The sequence below is a fragment of the Leopardus geoffroyi genome, chromosome C2 (assembly GCF_018350155.1).
Source record: "Leopardus geoffroyi isolate Oge1 chromosome C2, O.geoffroyi_Oge1_pat1.0, whole genome shotgun sequence".
NCBI classification, from domain to species: domain Eukaryota; kingdom Metazoa; phylum Chordata; class Mammalia; order Carnivora; family Felidae; genus Leopardus; species Leopardus geoffroyi.
In genome coordinates, this window is record NC_059333.1 from 42,718,472 (window position 1) to 42,741,474 (window position 23,003).

A 23,003-nucleotide genomic window follows, 5' to 3' on the forward strand; every position below is an offset into this window, starting at 1 on the left:
TTATGGCTTTACACAAATATTCAACTTTAATTTGTGCAAATTCCTGTGAAGTAATAACTTTTAGCCCCTTTAGAATTCGGAAGTTAGAAAGTACCAATTTTAATGGCCAATTCAGGCCTGTGATTTTAAAATCCATGCCTTTTCCTCTACCGCATGTGCTGCTGTGAAGGGTCTGGAGTCCCAGCCCTGGGAGTATGTGCACACATCTCCTGACACAAGGGAGTAGATATGCAGCATTTTCATCCTTTTGCTGGTCTTTACCAGAAACACAAACCTTCACTCAGGACTTCCTATCTGAGGTACTGTAGATAACAAATATGGACATAGATTACCCTTCTATGAGAGATACTAAGGAGACAATGGCAAGAAACAGTAGGTGGTCAGTTCATCATTAGAATCTCTGAAGAATAAAAATAAAAGTCTCAAGCATACTTAGGTGCTCTTAAATGAATCCATGATTTCATTCATTTCTAAACCAGACTTTTAAAATGATTGAATGACTACCTTCTAGTGGATACCAATAGTAATAAAACAAAAGGGTTTTTTTTTTTGTTTAATGTTTAAAAATATTTCTTTATTTTGAGAGAGAGCATATGTGCATGTGGCGGGGGGGGGAGGGACAGAGAGTAGGAGAGAGAATCCCAAGCAGTTTCTGCACTGTCAGAGCCTGAATGGGGCTCATCTTAGGAACCATGAGATCATGGCCTGAGCTGAAATCAAGAATCTGGTGCTTAACTGACTGAGCCACCCAGCCTCCCCATAAAAGGGATTTTAATTTTTTTAACCATAAAAATTTAATTGATTTTGTAATTGGCAGGGTTATACTAATTTTGCTTAGCAATACCTAGATAAAATGATTTTTCATCCTCATCATTAGGTAGGAAGGTAGAGTGGAGAATAGAACAGTAAGAAGAACTCACAAAAAAATTGAATGAAAATAATATCAAATAATGTATAAATCAAATAATTATAAAATAATACATTATATAATTTTTCAAGGGATATTTGGGCACAGGCAAGTTACAGCAATCAACTTCTAGATTCTCAGTTTTCATGTATGCTCTTTCAGAAAACCAGTTTCCTCATGTGCCTAAGAGAGTATTTACTCTCCTTTCAAAACCTGCCTTTCTGTTACTGTCTTTCTCCCACTTTACAAAAAAAAAAAGACACACTTTAACCATCCTGACTCTTGCACATTGCATTTTTCCAGGGTGTCAACACCTCCATATGCCAGAGGCTGTTGGAATGTCATTGTAAGGGTTTAGAAAGTAAATGACTAATGACTAACAAATCTTTGACAGGTCATGTGGTTTCCAAGGTTTGCTTTTAACAAAAGTAAGGAGCTCCAATTCAGTTGTCAATTAACAGATCATTTAAAGTATTTTTGAAGATAGGTCATTAAATAATTTGGGAAAATTACTCAGGAAGAAATACAAGTCAAAAGGGGAGATACTGCTATAGGAAAACATTAAATTCCCACCCATTTATGTAAGTGAAGTTTTTTTATCAACCTTTGTGAAAACAAAATAGGAATAAAATTGATTTGAACCCTGACTCCGTATAACACGAGGTAATATTCATCTCTGGATGTATGGGGGCAGGTGAAGCTCATTTCATTGAGATCCATTTCCTTTCACTTTTCCTTTCTTTAAAAATTTTTTTTAATTTATTTATTTAGAGAGAGCATGAGTGGGGTAGCATCAGAGAAAGAGGAAGAGAGAATTCCAAGCAAGCCCCATGCTGTCAGTGCCAGAGCCCTATGCAGGGCTCATAAACCGTGAGACTATGATCTGAATCGAGATCCAGAGTCGGATGCTTAACCAACTGAGCCACCCAGGCACCCCTCACCTTTTCTTTTTATGTTTAATTATTATCAAATCAGTAATAGGTTATTTTCATCAATTTTATAATGACAGCTCTAACAAGTTTCCATTTTAACAGAGATTTAGGCCACAAGGAAAACAAATTTAGTATATATACACTTTGTGTGTGTGTGTGTGTGTGTGTGTGTGTGTGTGTGTGTAGCAGAGAAGTACAATAAGGCAATAAAAGATTTCAAGCACGAAAATGTATTAGGATAAAGTGATATGGGGAAATAGAATGTAAATAGAAAAAGGAGCTGTAAAATTTTCACCTGTTTAAGAAGAGTCAGTCCATGAATTTTTAAATGGACAATGATGGGTTTCAAAATCACTCTGGTATTTAGGTTCCATTGGATACATTTTAAAAAGTGGTATAATTTATATTTTAAAATGTCAATTTTTATAGTATGCTGGAAATTACATTCTTAAACATACGGTGAAGATTTTGATGTCAACTTAAAATGTGCCAGAGGGTACATAGTTTTTTTCAAAATGGTGTCAGTTGGAGGTACTAGCAAAACATTTGTAGGTCACTCCTCTTGTGGGTCCCAGTTCATCTGGCTGCTGATGTACTTGAATTTCTGTCATTGAAGACCAGTAAGTGGGACAGCTTCAGACTCCTCATGAATCTTGAGAGTGGAGAATGTCTTCTTGAGTCCTCTAATGTACACCCCCTCCACTGTCTGACAGGTTACTTGCCCATCCAGTCAGAGCTTTGGACTTGAGTAGCCATTGGCATGCCAGCCTCAGGGGCATCATCCTGCCATCACAAGCACTGAAGAATTGTTTGTGTGTGTGTGTGTGCGCGTGTGTGTACGTGTGCGCGTCTGTGTATGTGTGCACATGCACATGCCCATGCTGGAGGGAGGAATGCCACTGGTAGCTGAGTGCAGGGGGAGCTGAGATCTACATTAATAGGCAGTTTTGTTTTCTCAGGGCTAGGAAGCACCAGCTTGAGTAGCCTGTTCATCAAGTGGTCACATGTCGGGTCCTCAGGGCAGTGTGCGTCAGGCTATTCCCCAGTGTTAGAAGTGATGGCAGGCCAGGGTGCTGACACTAAGTGAGGGTTAGGTGCAAATTCTCTGTCTCTCCCTGTGGTATGCCACTAATGCTATAGTACCAGATGTCACACTATGTCAGCCAGATTTTTGAACCAGGTACTTCTGGTTAGTAGTGTAGCTTTGGGTAAGTTGCCGAATTTCTGAAAGTTTTAGTTACGTAAGTTCTAAAATGTGTATCATAGCTCCTCTTCACGGTAGTGATAGTTACATGGGGTAAGCATGCAAAATGCATATTGTAAGTATATAATCAGTATTTTTATTATTAGTATCAGGGTGAGGTGGAGCAGGTTAGTTGGGTTGTGGGTAGAAAGGCTTCCCTGGGGAGAGAAATCCTAAACCACCCCCCTCAGTAGAGAGTAGGGGAGTCAACCAGGCTACATGTGGGTCATTGTAGGTCAGAGGAAGGGTCATTCTAGGCAGAGGGAGCAGTTTATACTGAGACCAGTAAAGGCTAAAGACAACATGTTCCAGGAACTTCAAGTAGTTCAGTAGGGCAGGGTATATGTTAGGAGGAATCAGAATATTTATTTATTTTTAAACTTGTTTTATTTTTTATTTTTTTTTAAATTTGCATCCAAATCAGTTAGCATACATGATTTCAGGAGTAGATTCCTTAGTGCCCCTTACCCATTTAGCCCCTCCCACAACCCCTCCAGTAACCCTCAGTTTGTCCTCCATATTTATGAGTCTCTTCTGTTTTGTCCCCCTCCCTGCTTTTATGTTATTTTTGTTTCCCTTCCATTATGTTCATCTGTTTTGTCTCTTAAAGTCCTCATATGAGTAAAGTCATATGATTTTTGTCTTGCTCTAATTTCACTTAGCATAATACCCTCCAGTTCCATCCATGTAGTTGCAAATGGCAAGATTTCATTATTTTTGACTGCTGAATAATACTCCACTATGTATGTATGTATGTATATATGTGTATATATACATATACACATGTATATGTGTATGTATGTATCTATGTGTGTGTGTATATATATATATATATATATATATATATATACATATATATATGTATACACACAACGTATATATACATATATATACCATGTCTTCTTTATCCATTCATCCATCAATGGACGTTTGGGCTCTTTCCATAATTTGGCTATTGTTGATAGTGATGCTATAAACATTGGGGTACATGTGTCCCTTCGAAACAGCACACCTGTATCCCTTAGATAAATGCCTAGTAGTGCAATTGCTGGGTCGTAGGGTAGTTCTATTTTTAGAAGGAACCTCCATACTGTTCCAGAGTGGCTGACCAGCTTGCATTCCCAAGAAAATTTGTTTAAGCAAGTTCTTGTTTTATCTAGTTGTTAAAGAATGAGGACAATTTCTGAAGATTTCCTGCCTCATCCTGCCGTAAGTATGTGTTTTTAAATCCAGTGAGGCTGTCTACCCAAAGTCCTTCAATAACTTCCCATCACATACAGGATAAAATTTTAAAACTTTATCATCTTATACTTGACCCATATAATCTTCCATAAACCACACTAGACTTTTTTTTTTTTAATGTTTATTCATCTTTGAGAGAGTGGGAGTGGGAAGGAGCAGAGAAAGAGAGGGACAGAGGATCCGAAGCGGATTCAGCGCTGACAAGAGTGAGCCTGATGCGGGCCTCGAACTTACACACTGTGAGATCTCCACTTGAGCTGAAGTTGGACACTCAACCAGCTGATACACCCAGGCGCCCCTAGACTACTTTTAATTCCCCAAGTGGGAATGTGCCTGTGGATGTGCTATTGCCTTTGCCCTTGAACTTCTTTCTCATTTTGTCCTGTAACTAATTCCTCCTTATCCTTCAAGATTTAACATATTGTATAACATATGAAAATAACTAGCATTCCTAAACTAACTGTCCTTTTATGTACAATAAGGTTGAAAAGAAATATGCAAGATTAATAACCTTTATACTAAGTGATCTAACAGGAAATGTGAATAAATGCATAAACATATAGTTTAGTGTGGAGACTAACTGCAATAAGGGTGTTAATTCTTCCCAAATTTAGTACATTTAATATAATCCCAGTCAAAGTTTCTATCTATGTTCGCAGATATTTTATAAATTATTAACTGACACACTGATTTCTGAAGTTCATCTGAAAGAATAAACATTCTAAAATCACTTTGGAAATTCTTAAGAAAAAAAAGAGAATAGAGATTTGCTCTGTCAGATATTAACCAATTGAAAGTGACCTACCTTTGTTAGCTAAAGGGATGGACACATGTCATCCAAGCCACTCCAATCTGTATGAATTATGTTTCTGACCATTATTTCTCTGTTACTGTGTGATTCAAAATTGTGAGTAGATTTTCATCCAGCTTGGAGGGTAAGATTAGGATGTACTGAAGTAAGAGTTACAGCAGTGACGTTCACAGATTTCCCTTTTGGGTCCATTTTAATGCATTGGTTCCCAAAGTATGGCCCCGAAGATTGGCAACATCATTCTCACTTGAGAGCTTGCTAGAAATGCAAATTCTCAGGTCGCATCTCCAACCCACTGAATCAGAAAGTCCTTGGGTAGGGCTCAGCAGTCTTTTATAGACACTGGATGCATGCTAAAGTTTGCAAAGCATGTTCTTAAAAAAAGAGGCTGGGCGCCTGGGTGGCTCAGTCGATTAAGTGTCCGACTTCAGCTCAGGTCATGATCTCGCGGTTCGTGGGTTCGAGTCCCGCGTCAGGCTCTGCTGACAGCTCAGAGCCGGGTGCCTGCTTCAGATTCTGCGTCTCCCTCTCTCTGCACCTCCCCACTCACACACACACACACTCTCTCTCTCAAAAAGTAAAATGTTAAAAAAAAAAAAGAAAAAAGAGGCTGTCATCCTCCAGAATTCCTAAAACAGGTACTGGATCCTATGATGATGCACCATCATAGTAAGAGGCAGTGAAGGAGAAAGCAGTTTCACATATTAGTCCCCAGTTGAAATTCACATGGCACAATTCCAGTCGCAGGTGTTACATTTCAATCCAGCCATTTCTCACATAGGCAACTCCAGAGTGAGTAGCAGCTGGAATTTATTTAATTGACCATGGTTAATGAGGCTCCCAAATAACTCAGCTAGAAAGGTCAGCTTGTAAATAAATTAAATATTTCCTGCTGTATCATCTGTCAGTTGATGTGAGCTTGTGACTGTTAAGAGATCTAGATGTTGGACTGAATAAGAAATTAGGAAGGTAAAATCTGCTGGTGGAGGTGTGGGGGGGCGGGGGGTGTGGGTGGCACTATCAAGCCGTAAGTGATTTTTAAATCATCCTTGGTTTTGTATCATCTGAGCCATTGAGCGCCTCATTAACTCTGTTACGATAGAGTTGACTATAGTTAGTTTTCCATACTTTGATTTCATGAGAGGAAGACTTTAACACTCACTCCTTTAAACACTCTTTAATGATAGTATTTTTCCTTCCAATATTAGCAGTCTCAGGTTTTAAATTTTGTCTTTATGAAAAACCCTTCCTTGTGCAGAGTGGTAGACTGACATCTATTTTGATGTGTTCAGAGGTATGTAAAAACACGTGTTTTTGGCAAGATGTTCTGCAGGAAGGGACTAGGCTGAGGCATAGGAGGCATTCCTTTCTGATGCAGATATTAAGGGGCCCCTAAAACCCAATAATCAAAATAAATGATTCTTTAATGGGCACAATTGATGCAAAAGAAAGAAAACCTATGAATAAGAATAAAATGCCAAAGTTTTAAATAAAGGCAGGATGTCATAACACCAGTAGACTGAGCCATATCATGGTCTGAGGCAAAAGGGCAAAGTCGATGGTAATAACCCTGACTCTGAAAAAAAACACAGGTGAGTGTAAACTAAGACCCCATTCACTCAATTACTTACAAAATTATATTGGTGTGTGTAATACTAATGTTTATTTGTTTTTCTTTTTCTGTTTCTAGGGATATACTAATGACACCATCATGCTGGCAATATGCTGTCCTTCTTAACCGATTCAATTATTCTTTTGAACTGGAAAAAGATTTACGTTTAAAGGGCTATCACACACTCTTTCAAGGATCTTTACCCTACTATCCCAAATCAATGAAGTGTTACCTTAGTAAAACTCCAGACAGAATGCCTTCAGAAAGACACCAAATTGGAAATCTAAAAAAATACTATCTCCTGAATGCCGCCTCTCTTCTCCCAGTATTGGCTCTGGAGTTAAGAGATGGGGAGAAGGTTCTGGATCTGTGTGCAGCTCCTGGAGGCAAATCAATAGCTCTGCTGCAGTGTGCTTATCCAGGTAGTGTGCTTTTCTTTCAGTAATTGACAACTCTGAAATAGCCATGTATTAAAAAATACTTAAAGTACATGAGGAGAAATGTAAGATTGAATTTGCAGACTTTGGAAGCCTGAAAATCAGGACAGTATGTAGAAGAATGGAAGTTTTAGCTGAGGAAATCAATGTAATAGCATTTTTTTTTCTAGCTAAATACTAGCAGATAATTTTGAACACAACTGCAGCATTTTATAAACACAAATCTGTCAGATAACATGAATCCTGATAAGCCAATAACAAACATTTTTTCTTTTTTTTTTTTTTTTTTTTAATTTTTTTTTTTTCAACGTTTATTTTTGGGACAGAGAGAGACAGAGCATGAATGGGGGAGGGGCAGAGAGAGAGGGAGACACAGAATCGGAAACAGGCTCCAGGCTCTGAGCCATCAGCCCAGAGCCTGACACGGGACTCGAACTCACGGACCGCGAGATCGTGACCTGGCTGAAGTCAGACGCTTAACCGACTGCGCCACCCAGGCGCCCCCAAACATTTTTTATTGTTACTTTCATACTTAAGAATCTTGTGTTGATACCTTGTCATACTTTTAAGCAACAAAAATATACACATTTAAAACCATTTTTTGTATTATTGGTTATAAGTTCTGTCCAGTAGAAATATAATATGAAGTGTACATAAAATTTTATATTTTTAGGTACTCATTTAAAAAAGGTAGAAAAACACAGTTGAGATTACTTTTAGTAGTACATTGTAGCCCAGTATATCCAAAATATTATTTCAGCATGTAATCAAAATAAAAGTTATTAATGAAGTATTTTGCATTCTAATATTCTTAGAATGTCTTTAAAGTGGGTATTTTAAAGCACATTTCAGTTTGGACTAGCTGCCACCTTCTAAGGGCTTATAGTCACATGTGGCAAACGGGGATGGTGTTAGACAATGCAGTTCTAAAAGATTTTGGAAAGTTCTTTGGAAGTAACTTGTTACATCAAAAATGATGAAATGTATTTAAATGTACATTTTTATAAATATTAAAAGTAATGAGTCAACATTCATCAAAAATTCTTTTCTTAATTAGATGATGAGACTGTTTCAAAAAATTATTTCAGATTTCCCTGGATAAATACTACTTACAGCTTGAGAAGACAGGGTTTAGCAACAGTTACATCTGGTTTTTGTTTGATATTTGTTATTTTTATAAATGTAAATGCCTTTGTTCATAGAGATGAGATGATGGAAATGGTGGAAATTGTGTTACAATAATTTCACTAAGCTCTTTAAACTCTTGAGTTATGACCCCAGATCACACAGACATTTTTAATCAAGCATTATTTTAATGATCTGTTAGGCGAGCACTCTTTGGTCTGCTTTTGATACTGTTGAAGGCAAAGGATTACAAACCATCTCAATTACAAAAGGCTACATCGCCTAGTTGTTTAACTCATTTACTTTCTCAGCCAGGGTACCCATGTGTTTACCTGCCTTTGGTGCTTTGGAAGTTTTTACACCCTGGCACAATTTGCAGTAATAAGATTCTGGATGGGTGGGAAGCATGCTCCTCAGTTATGAGGTTGGTGAAGGGTCGTTTGTGAAAAGAGATGCCCTGGTGTTCTGCTTTAGGAAGTTGATGATCTGAAATTGATTCTTCTTCTTCCTTCTTCCTTTTTCCTTCTTCCCTCTTCCCTGTTCTCCTCCTCCTCCTCCTCCTTCTTCTTCTTCTATGTTTATTTTTTTATTTTGAGAGAGAGAGTGAGTCCACTAGTTAGGGGGGTGGGTGGGCAGAGAAAGGGAGAGAGAATGCTAAGCGGCCTCCACACACTGTCAGCACAGAGCCTGAGGCAGGGTTCAACCTCAAAATTGTGAGATCTTGACCTGAGCTGAAATCAAGAGTCAGACGCTTAACTCCTTAACAGACCGAGCCTCCCGAGCGCCCCTGAAAATCGATTTCCTTTAAAACTATCCAAGCTTCCTTATCCCTTAGAAAGTTGTTATATATCCCTAGGGCATACATATCCCAGTTTGAAGACTAATTTATATCTTCCTTATTATTTTTTTTTTAATCTATATCTTCCTTTGAGGGCACTCCCTGTTGAAATAGATTTCAAAAACTTTTATGAGAATTGTGAATCCAGTTGTACTAGTCATTGGTACGAATATGTATTTAGGAGAAAACATGCTGTGTGTTTTCGAATTGTGGTTAAACCTCCATTATTGAAGCTTGCTATATTTTTTAATGTAAGAAATCACAACCAAAGAGATCATTTTGTAAGGTTATTTTATTATTTTTATAATATAATAATGACCTGAAGGTTTATGGAATCATGTGTTATAAGGAATATTTTTATTTTCACTCTTTGTGTGTTCTTTTGACAGTATTCTTACTTTGGCTGTTACATCAGTTTTGAATATAGAATTTTTAGTATTGTAAAAAAATGGAAGAGAAATGTCGAATTTGGGTACCGTTTTGAAGAGAGCATTTTAATCCTAAATTATCCTCATTAGTAGGTAGGCTATAAATATTTTACATACTTATGATAGGGAAGGTGATTTGATTAGGAATCTGAATGCAAACTGATATTCTAGGAGTTTGAAGTGGAGAGGAATCTTCCTGTTCTTACATCAAGGGCAATGAACTACAGGCAGTGTTCCAAGTAAAGTAGCTTTTCATCTAAGTAGGACTAATGATAATGGTTTAGTAAGAAGTACAGATGTCTTCATGCTGATGCTCAAAGCCCAAATTAGGTTAGCTACAGTGCTTGAATTTGGAATGCAGAAGCAATGCTAAAATAAGCTTTTAAAAGCAAAACCTATAATGATGGCTGCAACTAAATGTGCATTTATACAATGAATTTCTTTAGATCAGCACTGGCCTTTATTGTGGGCCAAGAGGCTCACAGCTTTGAATGATTAAAAAGCTCATATTTTAGGATGGTTAAGGAAATTAGTGTACTTCTCTTTTGGTCCAGCTGCACCCACGTGTTAGCACAGTGATGGATTGTGCCATTGTTTTTTTGTTGTTGTTTTTGTTTTTGTCAACACAGCCTTTGTTATGTCCTGGTCTTGGTAGAAAAAGAGCAAAGAATTCTACTCTAAATAGGAAGGCATTAACATACTAAGAATGACCTAGCTTGGTAGAGTGGCTTCCTCAACTTTCTGGCTGAGGGCTCTATCCTTCCATGGAATTCTCTTACGCTGTCAGTAATACCTTTGCCATCTAAGTTAGCCTTTGGTGGTAGAAAAGATGAGAAAGACTCCTTTCTTTACTGAATTGCTTTCATTCTGCTTCCTGCTTCCTTTTAGGCCTCCAGGCCTTTTACACACCCTACAGATATCACTTTTCTCTACCTCTTGCCCTGCTTGCTTTTTCATCAGATTTTCACTCAGGAATCAACTTTCTTAGAAAGCCTTCCAGAACTCCCTGCATTAGGTGCACTTTTTATTTATTTTGTTAGTAATAAAAACATTTTGGAATACCTAGTATGTGCCAAGGACTGTGTTAATCACATTGCATAAATCCAAATTTCTGTATAAATACGTTTATGAAATCCTAGGGCTCTGAGGAACACAGTGTGACTATCTCTGGTGTGCATGATCTTAATTTAACCCTGCAGCCACATTAGTTGGGCACTATTATCCCCATTTTAAAGATGAAACCAAGACAAAGAGAAGTTAACCTAAATTGTCCTAGGTAAGTGGCAGAGCTGTGCTCTGAACTCAGGTTTTCACGAATGTGCACTTGACTGTGTTTTGAGGTCTCCTGATGTTACCAGCATCCTCCATTAGACAGCTTCTTGAGAATTGCGCAAGTTCTCACTTGTGTGTGCAGCTGCTAGCACCACGCCCATTCCGTAACAGGTACTTAGTAAACCAGGATCTTGATGTGGGTGTATTCTCAAGTGTATTTTAATCTGTCGTCAACCATGTTTTAACAAATTTGTTGTTACCATTTTGTTCTCTTGTGAATTTGTAACATTGCTTTCAGATATCTGGGAGAACCTTATCATTAGCTTTCATAGCACTTGTAATACATGGACAATATTATTATTTCAATATTTGTGTTGAGAGGAAAATCTAATTCCTCAGACAGTCATAATTAGGGCTTATGGCTCTAAGGAATAATGAACAGAAATGAAAATAGGCAGAATTGTTTTCTTTTTTTTCTTTTCAAGTCAGTTGCACCAAAATAAATTAATAAATGAAACTATCAGCTTCAGTTTCTTTCCATGGACGAAGGCTACCATATATAGATGTAAAGCTTCAATGACTTTTGCAAGTATTTGTTAAATTCACTTCCTTTCCTGCTTAGATGAAAAATTACCAAGAGTTGGTTTATTTTTGACAATTTAAGCTTGAAGTTAATTCTGCTTCAATGTAGGAAGTTTTAGTATTTTATATATATATATATATACACACACACACACATATTATATACATATACATATACATATATATACACATATGTACATATATATAATTTATAGTATTATATATTTGTGTATATATATATATATATATATATATATATGAGACTTGGGTTGTGATGTCGTATATTACATATTTTAAAAAAGTTTAACCAATCTAAGATTTTTAAAATAAAATCTACATCTACACCAAACAGTAATACAACATAAAGCTATATTTGAACTAAGAGGTATTTTAAAATGCTCTATTGAGAATCTTGACAAAAGCTATAATTTAATGAAAAACTGACCTGATTTTCAGTTTTAGCAATTCATTCTTTATTATGATGTCATGTTTCAAATCAAGTTAGCTACATTTAGTGAGCACATACTACACGTGAAAGGCATTGGATGTGAAGGTGTGGAGATGTGAAGGATATAGAAGTAACTAAGACTTCGGTTCTTGCAGAATGACAAACTAGATCTCCTAACCAAGCCTCCCACTGAAAACAACTAAGAAATGTAAGATATAATATTAAAGAAAAACACAGTCAATGATCTCTAAATGCTCAGTGACCAAAATCTAAGAGATAATGGGAACCTAGGAGATCAACTAAGCTTTGAAGCTAGCTTTTCACTTGAGAGCATTTGCTTAACCTGAAAAATTTGCATGTTGCTTTTCATTACTTCCTGAAAATGTAAGAATAGAAGACTGAGCCTCCCCAAGAGAGCATCTGCTAGGAGGTTAACTTACATAAAGCTGAGATTCCAAAATGGTATACCCTCCATGTAAGGTAAACTAGGAAGAAATTGTCCTCTTCAAGGGACTGAAAGGAAAACCATCTGTCTTCAACTTTGATGATGAGAGCAGAAGAACTCTCTGAATTTGTGTAAGCACAACTAAGCCAGTGTAGACCATTATAGTCAAGTTGTAGAACACTGAAAATAAAGAGAAGATCTTAATAGCAGTCAAGTGGACATTTTACCTTCAAAAGACAACAACCTGAGGATTGACCTTTGAGAGTAACAATGGAAACTAGCATTCAGAGGAATGCTATTTTCAATGTCCTAAGAAAAGATGACTGTAAATCCAGAAATACATTCACCAAAATATCTTTGAAGAGCAAAAGTGAAATGGACATGGTTTTTAGACAAAGAGAGATACAGTATAAGTTTGTTACCGATGATTCTGAAGGATGTGCTTCAGGAAGAAGGAAAGCCATTGTAGATGGATGATAAAACATACAAGAAAAAATGAAGAACAAAGACGATGGGAAATATATGGGAAGAATCTGCCATTGACTGTAGAAGACAATGATAATAATTTGTGCAGTTAAAAAAGGTAAGCCCAAATAAAACCCAAATACACAGTAATAATAGCATCTAGTTTGAGAAGGAGAATTAAAAGATTCTTATATCTTTTAGGAAAAATGGTAAAGGTTGACTTAATGTAGATTTTTTTTTTTACATATGCATGTTAAAATCTTTAGGTTTACTAATAAAATAATAGAAATGGAATGTAAAACATTTAAACCAGAAAAAGGGAGAAGTGGAATGAAAAATAATTAGAGACATGTTTTTCTCCTTTGAGTGTCTTAGTATCTGATGGGGACAAGGTGTGACTTTGGGGAGCTGCCTTGGCCCCATTTTATGCTCCACCACAGATATGTTTGGCTTCACCTTTACTGTCATTCCTCACGTCAGGGCTGGAGACACCTGAATTGTTTCCAGACTGGAGAAACCCTAGAAAAGATTCATGCTATTCCTGCGGGTGTCTGCTGCTGATGTTACTACTGCCACAAACTGAGGAGCCTCCAGATAGCGGCCAGCTGACCAGCAGAAATCACCACACTTAAGTGGTTGCTGTAACTGGCCTTGGGACTCTCTGGCTAGGGCCAGGTAGCACAGACCTGAATGAAGTGTGTGGGAGTTAGCAGCTATTGAGAGGGACTTTAACCAATGAGAGGCAGGAGGCGGGAAGATGCCAGCCGATTCATTGTTCTTCCTCCCTATAATCGTTAAACCCCATAGTTTCTTCCAAGGCTCAGTATTTTCAGACTGTGGACATATCCTGAGAGACTGACCAGTGCTGTAGCCAGCTTGATTGCAAACCCTTTTACATTTGTGCTCTCCCTTTGCATGATTTACTTCCTTTTTTCTCTCACTCTGACTTCCTTGGGATTGCATCCCCTCCATAACAAACTTTTGTCTTAGGTTGTTTTCTAGTGATTTCAAGCTTTTAGACAAGAGCTTTTAGCCTGTCCATAAGCTGCCTTAGCAAATCCTTTAATGCCTCCCAAAATAAACACGTAAACTAATTTTTTAAAATTTAAATCTATGTTAGTTAACATATAATAATTTCAAGAATAGAATTTAGTGATTCATCACTTACATATAGCATCTAGGGCTCATCCCAACAAGTGTTCTCCTTAATGCGCCTTACCCCTTTAGCCCTTTATATTATATTACATTAACATATAATAATTTCAAGAATAGAATTTAGTGATTCATCACTTACATATAACATCTAGTGCACATGCCAACAAGTGTTCTCTTTAATGCGCTTTACCCCTTTAGCCCTTTCCCCACCCAACACCCTTCCAGCAACCCTCAGTTTGTTCTCTGTATTTAAGAGCCTCTTATGGTCAGTTGCCTTCTAGTTTTGCTGATTGTTTCCTTCACTGTGCAGAGGCTTTTTATCTTAATGAGGTCTCAATAGTTCATTTTTGCTTTTGTTTCCCTTGCTTCTGGAGACTTGTCTACTAAGAAGTTGCTGTGGCTGAGGTCAAAGAGGTTGTTGCCTGTTTTCTCCTCTAGGATTTTGATGGCTTCCTGTCATATGTTTAGGTCTTTCATCTGTTTTGAGTTTATTTTTGTGTATGATGTAAGAACGTGGTTCAGGTTCATTCCTCTGCATGTTGCTGTCCATTTTTCCCAGCACCACTTGCTGAAGAGATTGTGTTTTTCCATTCAATATTCTTTACTTCTTTGTCAAAGATTAGTTGGCCATACGTTTGTGAATCCATTTCTGGGTTCTCTGTTCTGTTCCATTGATCTACGTGTCTGTTCTTATGCCAGTACCATACTGTCTTGATTACAGCTTTGTAATACAGCTTGAAGTCCGGGATTGTGATGTTCCAGCTTTGGTTTTCTTTTTCAGGATTGCTTTGGCTATTCGGGGTCTTTTGTGATTCCATACAAATTTTAGGATTGTTTGTTCTAGCTCTGTGAAAAATGCTGGTATTATTTTGATAGGGATTGCATTGAATGTGTAGATTGTTTTGGGTAATATTGACATTTCAACAGTATCTGTTCTTCCAATCCATGAGCATGGAATGTTTTTTTCACTTCTTTGTGTCTTCAGTTTCTTTCATAAACTCTCTATAGTTTTCAGTGTATAGACTTTTCACCTCTTTGGTTAGGTTTATTCCTAGGTATTTTATGTTTTTTGGTGCAATTGTAAATGGGATCGATTCCTTAATTTCTCTTTCTGCTGCTTCATTATTGGTGTATAGAAATAAAATCAATTTCTGTACATTGATTTTATATCCTGCAACTTTGTTCAATTCATGTATCAGTTCTAGCATTTTTGGTGGAGTCTTTTGGGTTTTCCACACAAAGTATCATGTCATCTGCAAAGAGTGAAAGTTTGACTTCCTCCTTGTGATTTGGATGCCTTTTATTTCTTTCTGTTGACTGATTGCCAAACTGTGTTGAATAACAGTGGTGAGAGTGGACATCCTTGTCATGTTGGGAGGAAAGCTCTCAGTTTTTTCCCATTGAGGATATTAGTGGTGGGTCTTTCATATATGGCCTTTATGATCTTGAGGTATGATCCCTCTATCCCTACTTTGAGGGTTTTTATCAAGAAAGTATGCTGTATTTTGTCAAATGCTTTTTCAGAATCTATTGAGAGTACTACGTGGTTCTTATCTTTTCTTTTATTAATGTGATGTATCACATTGATTGATTTACAGATATTGAACCAGTCCTGAATCCCAGGAATAAATCCTACTGACCATAGTGAATAATTCTTTTAACGTATTGTTGGATCCAGTTTGCTAGTATCTTGTTGAGAATTTTTGCATCCATGTTTTTCAGGGAAATTGTCCTGTAATTCTCCTTTTTAGTGGGATCTCAGTCTGGTTTTGGAATCAAGGTAATGCTGGCTTCATAGAATGAGTTTGGAAGTTTTCCTTCCACTTCTATTTTTGGGAACAACTTCAAAAGAATAGGTATTAACTTTAATACCTATTAAATGAGTGGTAGAATTCCCATGGGAAGCCACCTGGCCCTGGACTCTTGTTTGTTGGGGGATATTTGATTACTGATTCAATTTCTTTACTGGTTATGGGTCTGTTCAAATTTTCTATTCCTGTTTCAGTTTTGGTAGTTTATATATTTCTAGGAATTTGTCTATTTTTTCCAGATTGCCCAATTTGTTGGCATATAATTGCTCATAATATTCTCTTATCATTGTTGGTATTTCTGTTGTGTTGGTTGTGATCTCTCTTCTTTCATTTGAAACACATAAACTAAATTAAAAAAGAGTATACTACCCATGCAAATGCAAATAAGGTGACTTTCTTTTAAAAAAAATTTTTTTTAATGTTTATTATTTTTTCAAGACAGGAAGAGAGAGCAGTGAGAGGGAGAAGGGCAGAGAGAGAGAGGGAGACACAGAATCCAAAGCAGGCTCCAGGCTCTGAGCTGTCAGCACATAGCCTGACGCGGGTCTCGAACTCACAAATCGTGAGATCATGACCTGAGCCAAAGTCAGATGCCTAACTGACTGAGCCACCCAGGCACCCCTTTAAGGTAATTTTCTACTCTTTTCTGCTCCTGACAAAATTGATGCCATCTCCTGAGCACTTTCTGTATAGAAGTCACGGCACACTGGTAGTAGGAAAGGTAAGCAAAACACACACAAACCTCTATCCTAAGACAAATTATGGTAAGTACTGTAAGAGAGGTTTGAAGTATGTATGAGAAGTGGACAAGTCAGTCAAATTTGGTGGAGCACAGAGTATGTTGATAAAATAGCAGGAGGTTGCAAAATTGAAAGGTTGTCGTGAGAGCTTATTATCACAGACCTTGAAATAAATCACTAGTTTGAACTTTAATGGATGATGGGAAATCATTAAAAGTTTTTAATCCTGGAGTGGCAATCAAAAAACAACATATGTGTAGATATATATAGATTTGTAAATGCATATATATTTATACAGATATATATTTGAGCAAAGGGTTTACAAAAATATTTCCCCTCTACATTAGAATTTCACCTTCATTTAGTACTCCAGCTTTGTTTCCCTGGTAACCGGACATATTGTCGCTATGTTTCCAGGCAACATTGCTCATGATAAAAAAGACCCTGAAGGGTAAAATCCATGTGCACTTGGAGAAAGAATGAATAAGCCCCAGAGATCTCATGGGGATGCCCTGACTGGGCCTTCCTGAGTACACTGATTCTTGTAACTTGGCATGCCCCTCATGGGGATCCTGGAAGCTGTGCCTATAGAGTTGTTAGAGGAGATCTTGTCTCCTATGGGACATGAAGCTTTTAAGCCAGGACAGCTCCTACACCTGCCCAGTGTGATTCTTATCATCTTGCACCTAAATTACCAACTGTGAGGATTGCCCAAGGTCTTCCATGAAAGAGGAGTGTCTCACCCTCTCCTCTTGGCAAGCTGTGATTCCTGTGGGATGAGGCCAGACATGGCCTGCATGAATGTTGAGCTGAGTCAGACCTGAAAATCTAGTCTCAATAGACTGCCTTGAATATGACCAAAAAACCTAGAAATTATAAAAGTGGTATGATTGACTATTAAAAAATTGTGAAACTTATCTTAGAATTAAGATACTACAAATAAATTCAGAGTGCAATTTAGGAAAGATTTGCAGATCACATGGCAGATAGAGAGTTAGTATCTATACTATGAAAATATCTCTTACCTAGTAGAAAAAAATACAAATAGTGGAATAGGAAAAAAAAAAAAAAAAGGACAAAGAATAAGAATAATCATTGACAGAAAAGCAAAACCAAATGGCAAATGGAAAATGAAAAGATAATTGTGTTATAGATCAAGGATTATACTACAACATCCCATCTCATGTTATACTACAACACCACTTTGATAATAACACTTCTTGTGGGAGTTTGCTGGAAGGACCGGGTAATATTTACTAAAAGTAAAAAATTACCCTGCCCTAACCTATCCATTTTTCTGAAACTGTCTCATAATAATAAAATCATATTATAATAGGATAACTGTATAAAGATGTTTACTGTGCTTTATTAGTGACAGCGATGTGAATGCCCAATGATTGGTAATGGATGAATAAAGGATGGTGTCTCCATCTCATGTACTATTTAGCAGCCTTTAACAATTACTTATATTTCTACCTGTTGACTTGGTAGTGTTTCTTTTAAAGTGTTGGCATAGTATATGTGGAAAACGAGGCTTATATTGGGTTGATAATTTAAGTTCCTTTTGATGGGCAGCTGGTGGAGAGGGTAGATGAAAAATGAGATGCAACAACTCGAGGATAATATATAATTCCACTTATATAAGTTTTATATGAGTATACACATAAAGCAATGTGGTGTGATTATCAAAATGTTAAATGGTTACCTGAAGACAATTGGTTTGAGGTAATTTTTGATGTTCTTTGTACTTTTGTGCATTTAAAAATATGCCTGTAGGGGTGCCTAAGTGGCTCAGTCAGTTTAGCCTCTGACTCTTGATTTCAGCTCAGGTCATGATCTCATGGTTTGGTTCATGAGTTTGAGCCCCACGTCAGGCTCTGTGCTGATGGTGTGGAGCCTGCTTAGGATTCTCCCCTTCTCTCTGCCCCTCCCCTGCACTTACACATTCTCTCGCTCGTTGTAAATAAATAAATAAACTTTAAAACATATGCTTGTATTTATAGATTATATATTTATATATATCATATAACTTCTATGATATATATCAATATATACAAACATGTAAAATAGCTGTTGGTGAAGATGTGGAGAAAGGGGAAACCTTTTGTACTGTTGATGGGAATTCAAGCTGGTACAGCCACTCGAAAACAGCATGGAGGTTTCTCAAAAAATTAAAACTAGAACTACCCTACGACCCAGCAATTGCACTACCTGGTATTTATCCAGAGATATACAGGAGTGCTGATTTGAAGGGCCACATGCACCCCAATGTTTATAGCAGTGCTATCAGCAATAGCCAAATTACAGAAAGAGCCCAAGTGTCCTATCGACTGATGAATGGATAAAGAAGATGTATATATACACAATGGAATAGTACTCAGTGATTGAAAAAAATGAGATACTGCCATTTTCAATAACATGCGTGGAACTAGAGTGTGTTATGCTAAGCGAAATAAGTCAGAGAAAGACAAATGTATGATTTCGCTCATGGGGAACTTAACAGACACAGCAGAAGAAAATAATGCTCCTGAAACTAATACTACACTCTATGTTAACTAACTTGAATTTAAATAAATAAAATTTTTAAATGATTAAATTAATTTTAAGAAAATGTATACTTAGGGATGCCTGGGGTCGCTCAGTTGGTTAAGCCTCCAACTTAGCTTAGGTCATGGTTTCATGGTTCGTGAATTTGAGCCCCATGTTGGACTCTGTGCTGACAGCTCAGAGCCTGAGGCCTTCAGGTTCTGTGTGGCTCTCTCTCTGTGCCTCTCTCTCTGCCTGCCTCTGCCCCACTTGTGTGCATGTGCTCTCTCTCTCAAAAATAAATAAACATTAAAAAGATATGTACATATATATTTAAATAAAGGAAAGACAAATCACTATTTCACTAGGGAATAAACCATTTATAGGTGCCTTCTATAGTGAGAAGCAGTATATAGCATGATGCTTAAGAGGTGCTTAACGATAGGTAGGGCTCTGGAACTGTCTGGATTTCTGGTTCTGAACTTAGGCAAATTACTTAACCTCTCATGGTCTAAGTTTCCTCATTAGTAAAATATAAATAACAATAAAAGTACCAGGGGGAGCCTGGATGGCTCAGTCCTTGGGCATCAGATTTTGGCCCAGGTCATGATCTCATGGTTCAAGTCCCGTGTCAGGCTTTGTGCTGACAGCTCAGAGCCTGGAGCCTGCTTCGGATTCTGTGTCTCTATCTCTGTCCCTCCCCTGCTCATGCTTGCTTTCTCTCTTTCTCTCTCTCCTCCTCAAAAATAAATTAAAAAAAATTTTTTTTTTTAGTTTTAAAAAAAGTACCTACCTCAAGTTTGTGAGGATTAAATGTGACCCTACATGTAAAGTTTTTGTTTTTGATTTTTTTTTAAAGTTTATTTATTTAGGGGGAAAGAGCATGTGAGCCGGGGCAGAGCAGAGAGAGAAAGAGAGAATCCCAAGCAGGCTCCACGCTGTCAGCGTGAAGCCAGATGTGGGGTTTGATCCCATAAACCTTGAGATGACCTGAGTTGTAATCAAGAGTTGGATGCTTGACTAACTGAGACACCCAGGCCCACCCCCTGACATGTAAAGTTTTTAGAGCAAGGCCTAGCGCTTGATAAGGACTCAAGAATTGTTAATAATCATAAACATTTGTTACTACTACTTTTGCAGTCCTATGCTAGAAATATTACTAAAGTATCACGTTTTAAACTGAACAGGTTTTTAAGGCAGCCAGTGTAGAGGAGATAAAATTTTGCTGAGACTGACATAAAACAGGTTAGTAGAAGTAAAGCATATAAATTTTGTTTAATAGAATTTTACATGTATATGGGAGTTGCCACAAGAAAACAAAGATCCAAAAAAGTGGCCAAGTCTAAGTGCTTATATTACTAGGTTGAACATAAAGTGCCAGTTGTGGAAAAGTAACCTATGTGGGGGAGAAGACAGGAAGAATTTTTAGCAAGGTCTATTTGTGCAGATTTCTCTGGGCCCTAACTCCTCATCTCTTGATGATCAGAATATTTCTTTCCTTCTGGTATAGGGAGAGTGTCTGTCATGTGAGAGTTCATCTCCGGCTTTCAGGAAGAAAAAGGAAGGCAGAGATGCCCTTTGTGCATCTGCTGTTATTCAGGTGCCTTTAACTCAAAATAATCAACAGGGCAAAGTGGCATGTTTTAGAGATGCATGTTCTGAATCCCTTCACTAGGTATAATATCCATTTGACACAAAAGGAAACTGAGACTCTTAAAGAAAGCTAAGAAACTTCCCCAGAGTCTTATAGCTCATAACTTGAGCCCATGATTTCCCATAGAGCCAACAGCACTTTATGTGTCTTTTCCCATATACCATATACTTTCTTTTACTTAATATGTTCTTTCCTGGAAGGAGAAAGAAGAAAGAAAGGGAAGGGACAGGAGGGGAGGAGAGGTGGAAAGGGAAGGGAAGGGAAGAGAAGGAGGAAAGGAAAAGAAGGAAAGGAAAGGGGAGAAGGAAGGAAGGAAAGAAAGGAAAACTGGGGTGCCTGGGTGGCTTGGTTGGTTAAGCGCCCAACTTTGGCTCAGGTCATCATCTTAGGGTTGATGGATTCGAGTCCCATCTTGGGCTTGGTGCTGATGGCTCGGAGCCTGGAACCTGCTTCAGATTCTGTGTCTCCCTCTCTCTGCTCCTCCCCCACTCACTCCTCTGTCTGTCTCTCTCTCTCTCTCAAAAATAAACAAAAAAAAAAAAAAAAGGAAAAGAAAGATCATACACCAAATATATCATTTGCTCTTTAGAGCTTTAGAGGAGAACTGTGTTTGAGGTTTTGGTTGTATAGCATATCTTTAGGAATCCATAATTAAATTTGAATGAGTGTGTGGTCAGAGCTGATGGGCTGGGTAAGGCATGACTGTTATAAATTTGTGTGTGTGTGTGTGTGTGTGTGTATTTTTTAAACATAATCATAATATTTATCTTTGCACCCTATTTCTGCATGATTATGATGAATTTCTTTCTGAAATTTATTTGGTCAAAAGTGGAAATTTAACAGTTCCATTGCATTCAGTTTAAAACTTTTTAATCCTTTATATTTAGGTTATCTTCACTGTAATGAACATGATAGTCTGAGATTGAGGTGGCTGAGGCAGACGTTAGAATCATTCATCCCGCAGCCTTTGGTAAATGTAATTAAAGTGTCTGAATTGGATGGCAGAGAAATGGGAGATGCCCAGCCTGAAATGTTTGACAAGGTACTGTTATTACATTGTGACAAACTGATGGACTCCCAATGATACAGCTGTTATGCTGCTTTGTTGTTGTTGTTTTCCATCTGCTTCCAGACATAGCCTGATACAATTTCTCAGTACTCTGGGAAATTTTGATAAAGTGAACAAGGAAGCAGTTTTTATTTGATGGTCAGCATGGTTCAAAGGAAGCGGTAACATTGGGATTGGGGATTATTGAATGTTTTTCATTTCCAAGTGCCTCAAAGATACTCAGGAAAAGATCAGATGTTATTTGGGTCAGTGTACAAACATGTGCAGTGTATTGCTTTAATTTGGTAATATTTCATATCAGTGTATGACAGTTGAAGAAAAAGAGAACATTTCAATAAACCAAAATTGAAATATTAGTTCTTAAGAGTAAATGCTGAGAATTCAGAAATATAGTTATGTCTGTTTAAAATGAGTAACTTCTGTAAAAATTTTTGCTGTAGTTGTCAAGAGTATGAAATGTGATTATACGTTAGTAGACTTTTAGTTCTCCTGTTACCTACCCCCCCCCCCCCCAGAAAAACAAACACTGGAAGTGTAAAGTATTACTGAAGAAAGGTCATGAAGAATTTAGCATGATATATTTTTGGCTTTAAAAGAATGACTTTATTTATTAGCTATTTTTTTTTATCACATTTTACATAGCTTCTCCATGTACTACGTATTTGCATCATATATCCTTTTTTTCTCTAGGTGTTAGTTGATGCTCCGTGTTCAAATGATCGAAATTGGTTGTTCTCTTCTGATTCTCAGAAGGCAGCCTGGAGGATAAGCCAAAGGAGCAATTTGCCTGTTCTGCAGATAGAACTCTTGAGGTGAGGGCTATTAATACAAAAGTTTATTCCGGCTTCTAATGTAATTTAAATAGGCATGACAAATCATGACACAGAGAAGTCCCCAAATGGAGGGTTTCCTGTGTAGGTGTTGGTAATTATTCCTCCAAAGGCTGTATCCAGAAAATTCTTAACCTTTTTCCTTTCAGCTCTCCTGCTCTAAGGACTCACTACTCCTATCCACTCAATGAAATTTGGTATTGCTGTGTATTGTCATTTAAAATTGTTTGCATATCTGGACTGTCTCAGATCTAGGGTTCGGCACCCTATTCTTTCTTCAGGACCTGAACAGCACCCCCATAATAGTAGCTTTGGACCAGGTTGTATTTTGTTGGTAATGGACACATTGTTCTGGATGAGTCAGCCTCCTAGGAAGTTATAGTTTATTGTTAGCACTTATCTACCCTTTAAGAGTTTTCTAGAAGCATGTG

General features: G+C 37.4%; 1 protein-coding gene across 3 annotated transcripts in view; it reads left to right on the forward strand.

The window, feature by feature from the left end:
- The window catches only part of NSUN3 (NOP2/Sun RNA methyltransferase 3), a 60,234-nt gene that overhangs the window by 5,420 nt on the left and 31,811 nt on the right, over nt 1-23,003 (forward strand). For all 3 annotated transcript variants that reach the window (XM_045501712.1, XM_045501711.1, XM_045501710.1), the window contains 3 exons: nt 6,826-7,169; nt 21,561-21,715; nt 22,433-22,554. In XM_045501712.1, coding sequence (XP_045357668.1) covers nt 6,836-7,169; nt 21,561-21,715; nt 22,433-22,554 — 611 coding nt within the window. In that variant the 5' untranslated portion in view covers nt 6,826-6,835. The remainder of the gene's footprint in view (nt 1-6,825; nt 7,170-21,560; nt 21,716-22,432; nt 22,555-23,003) is intronic.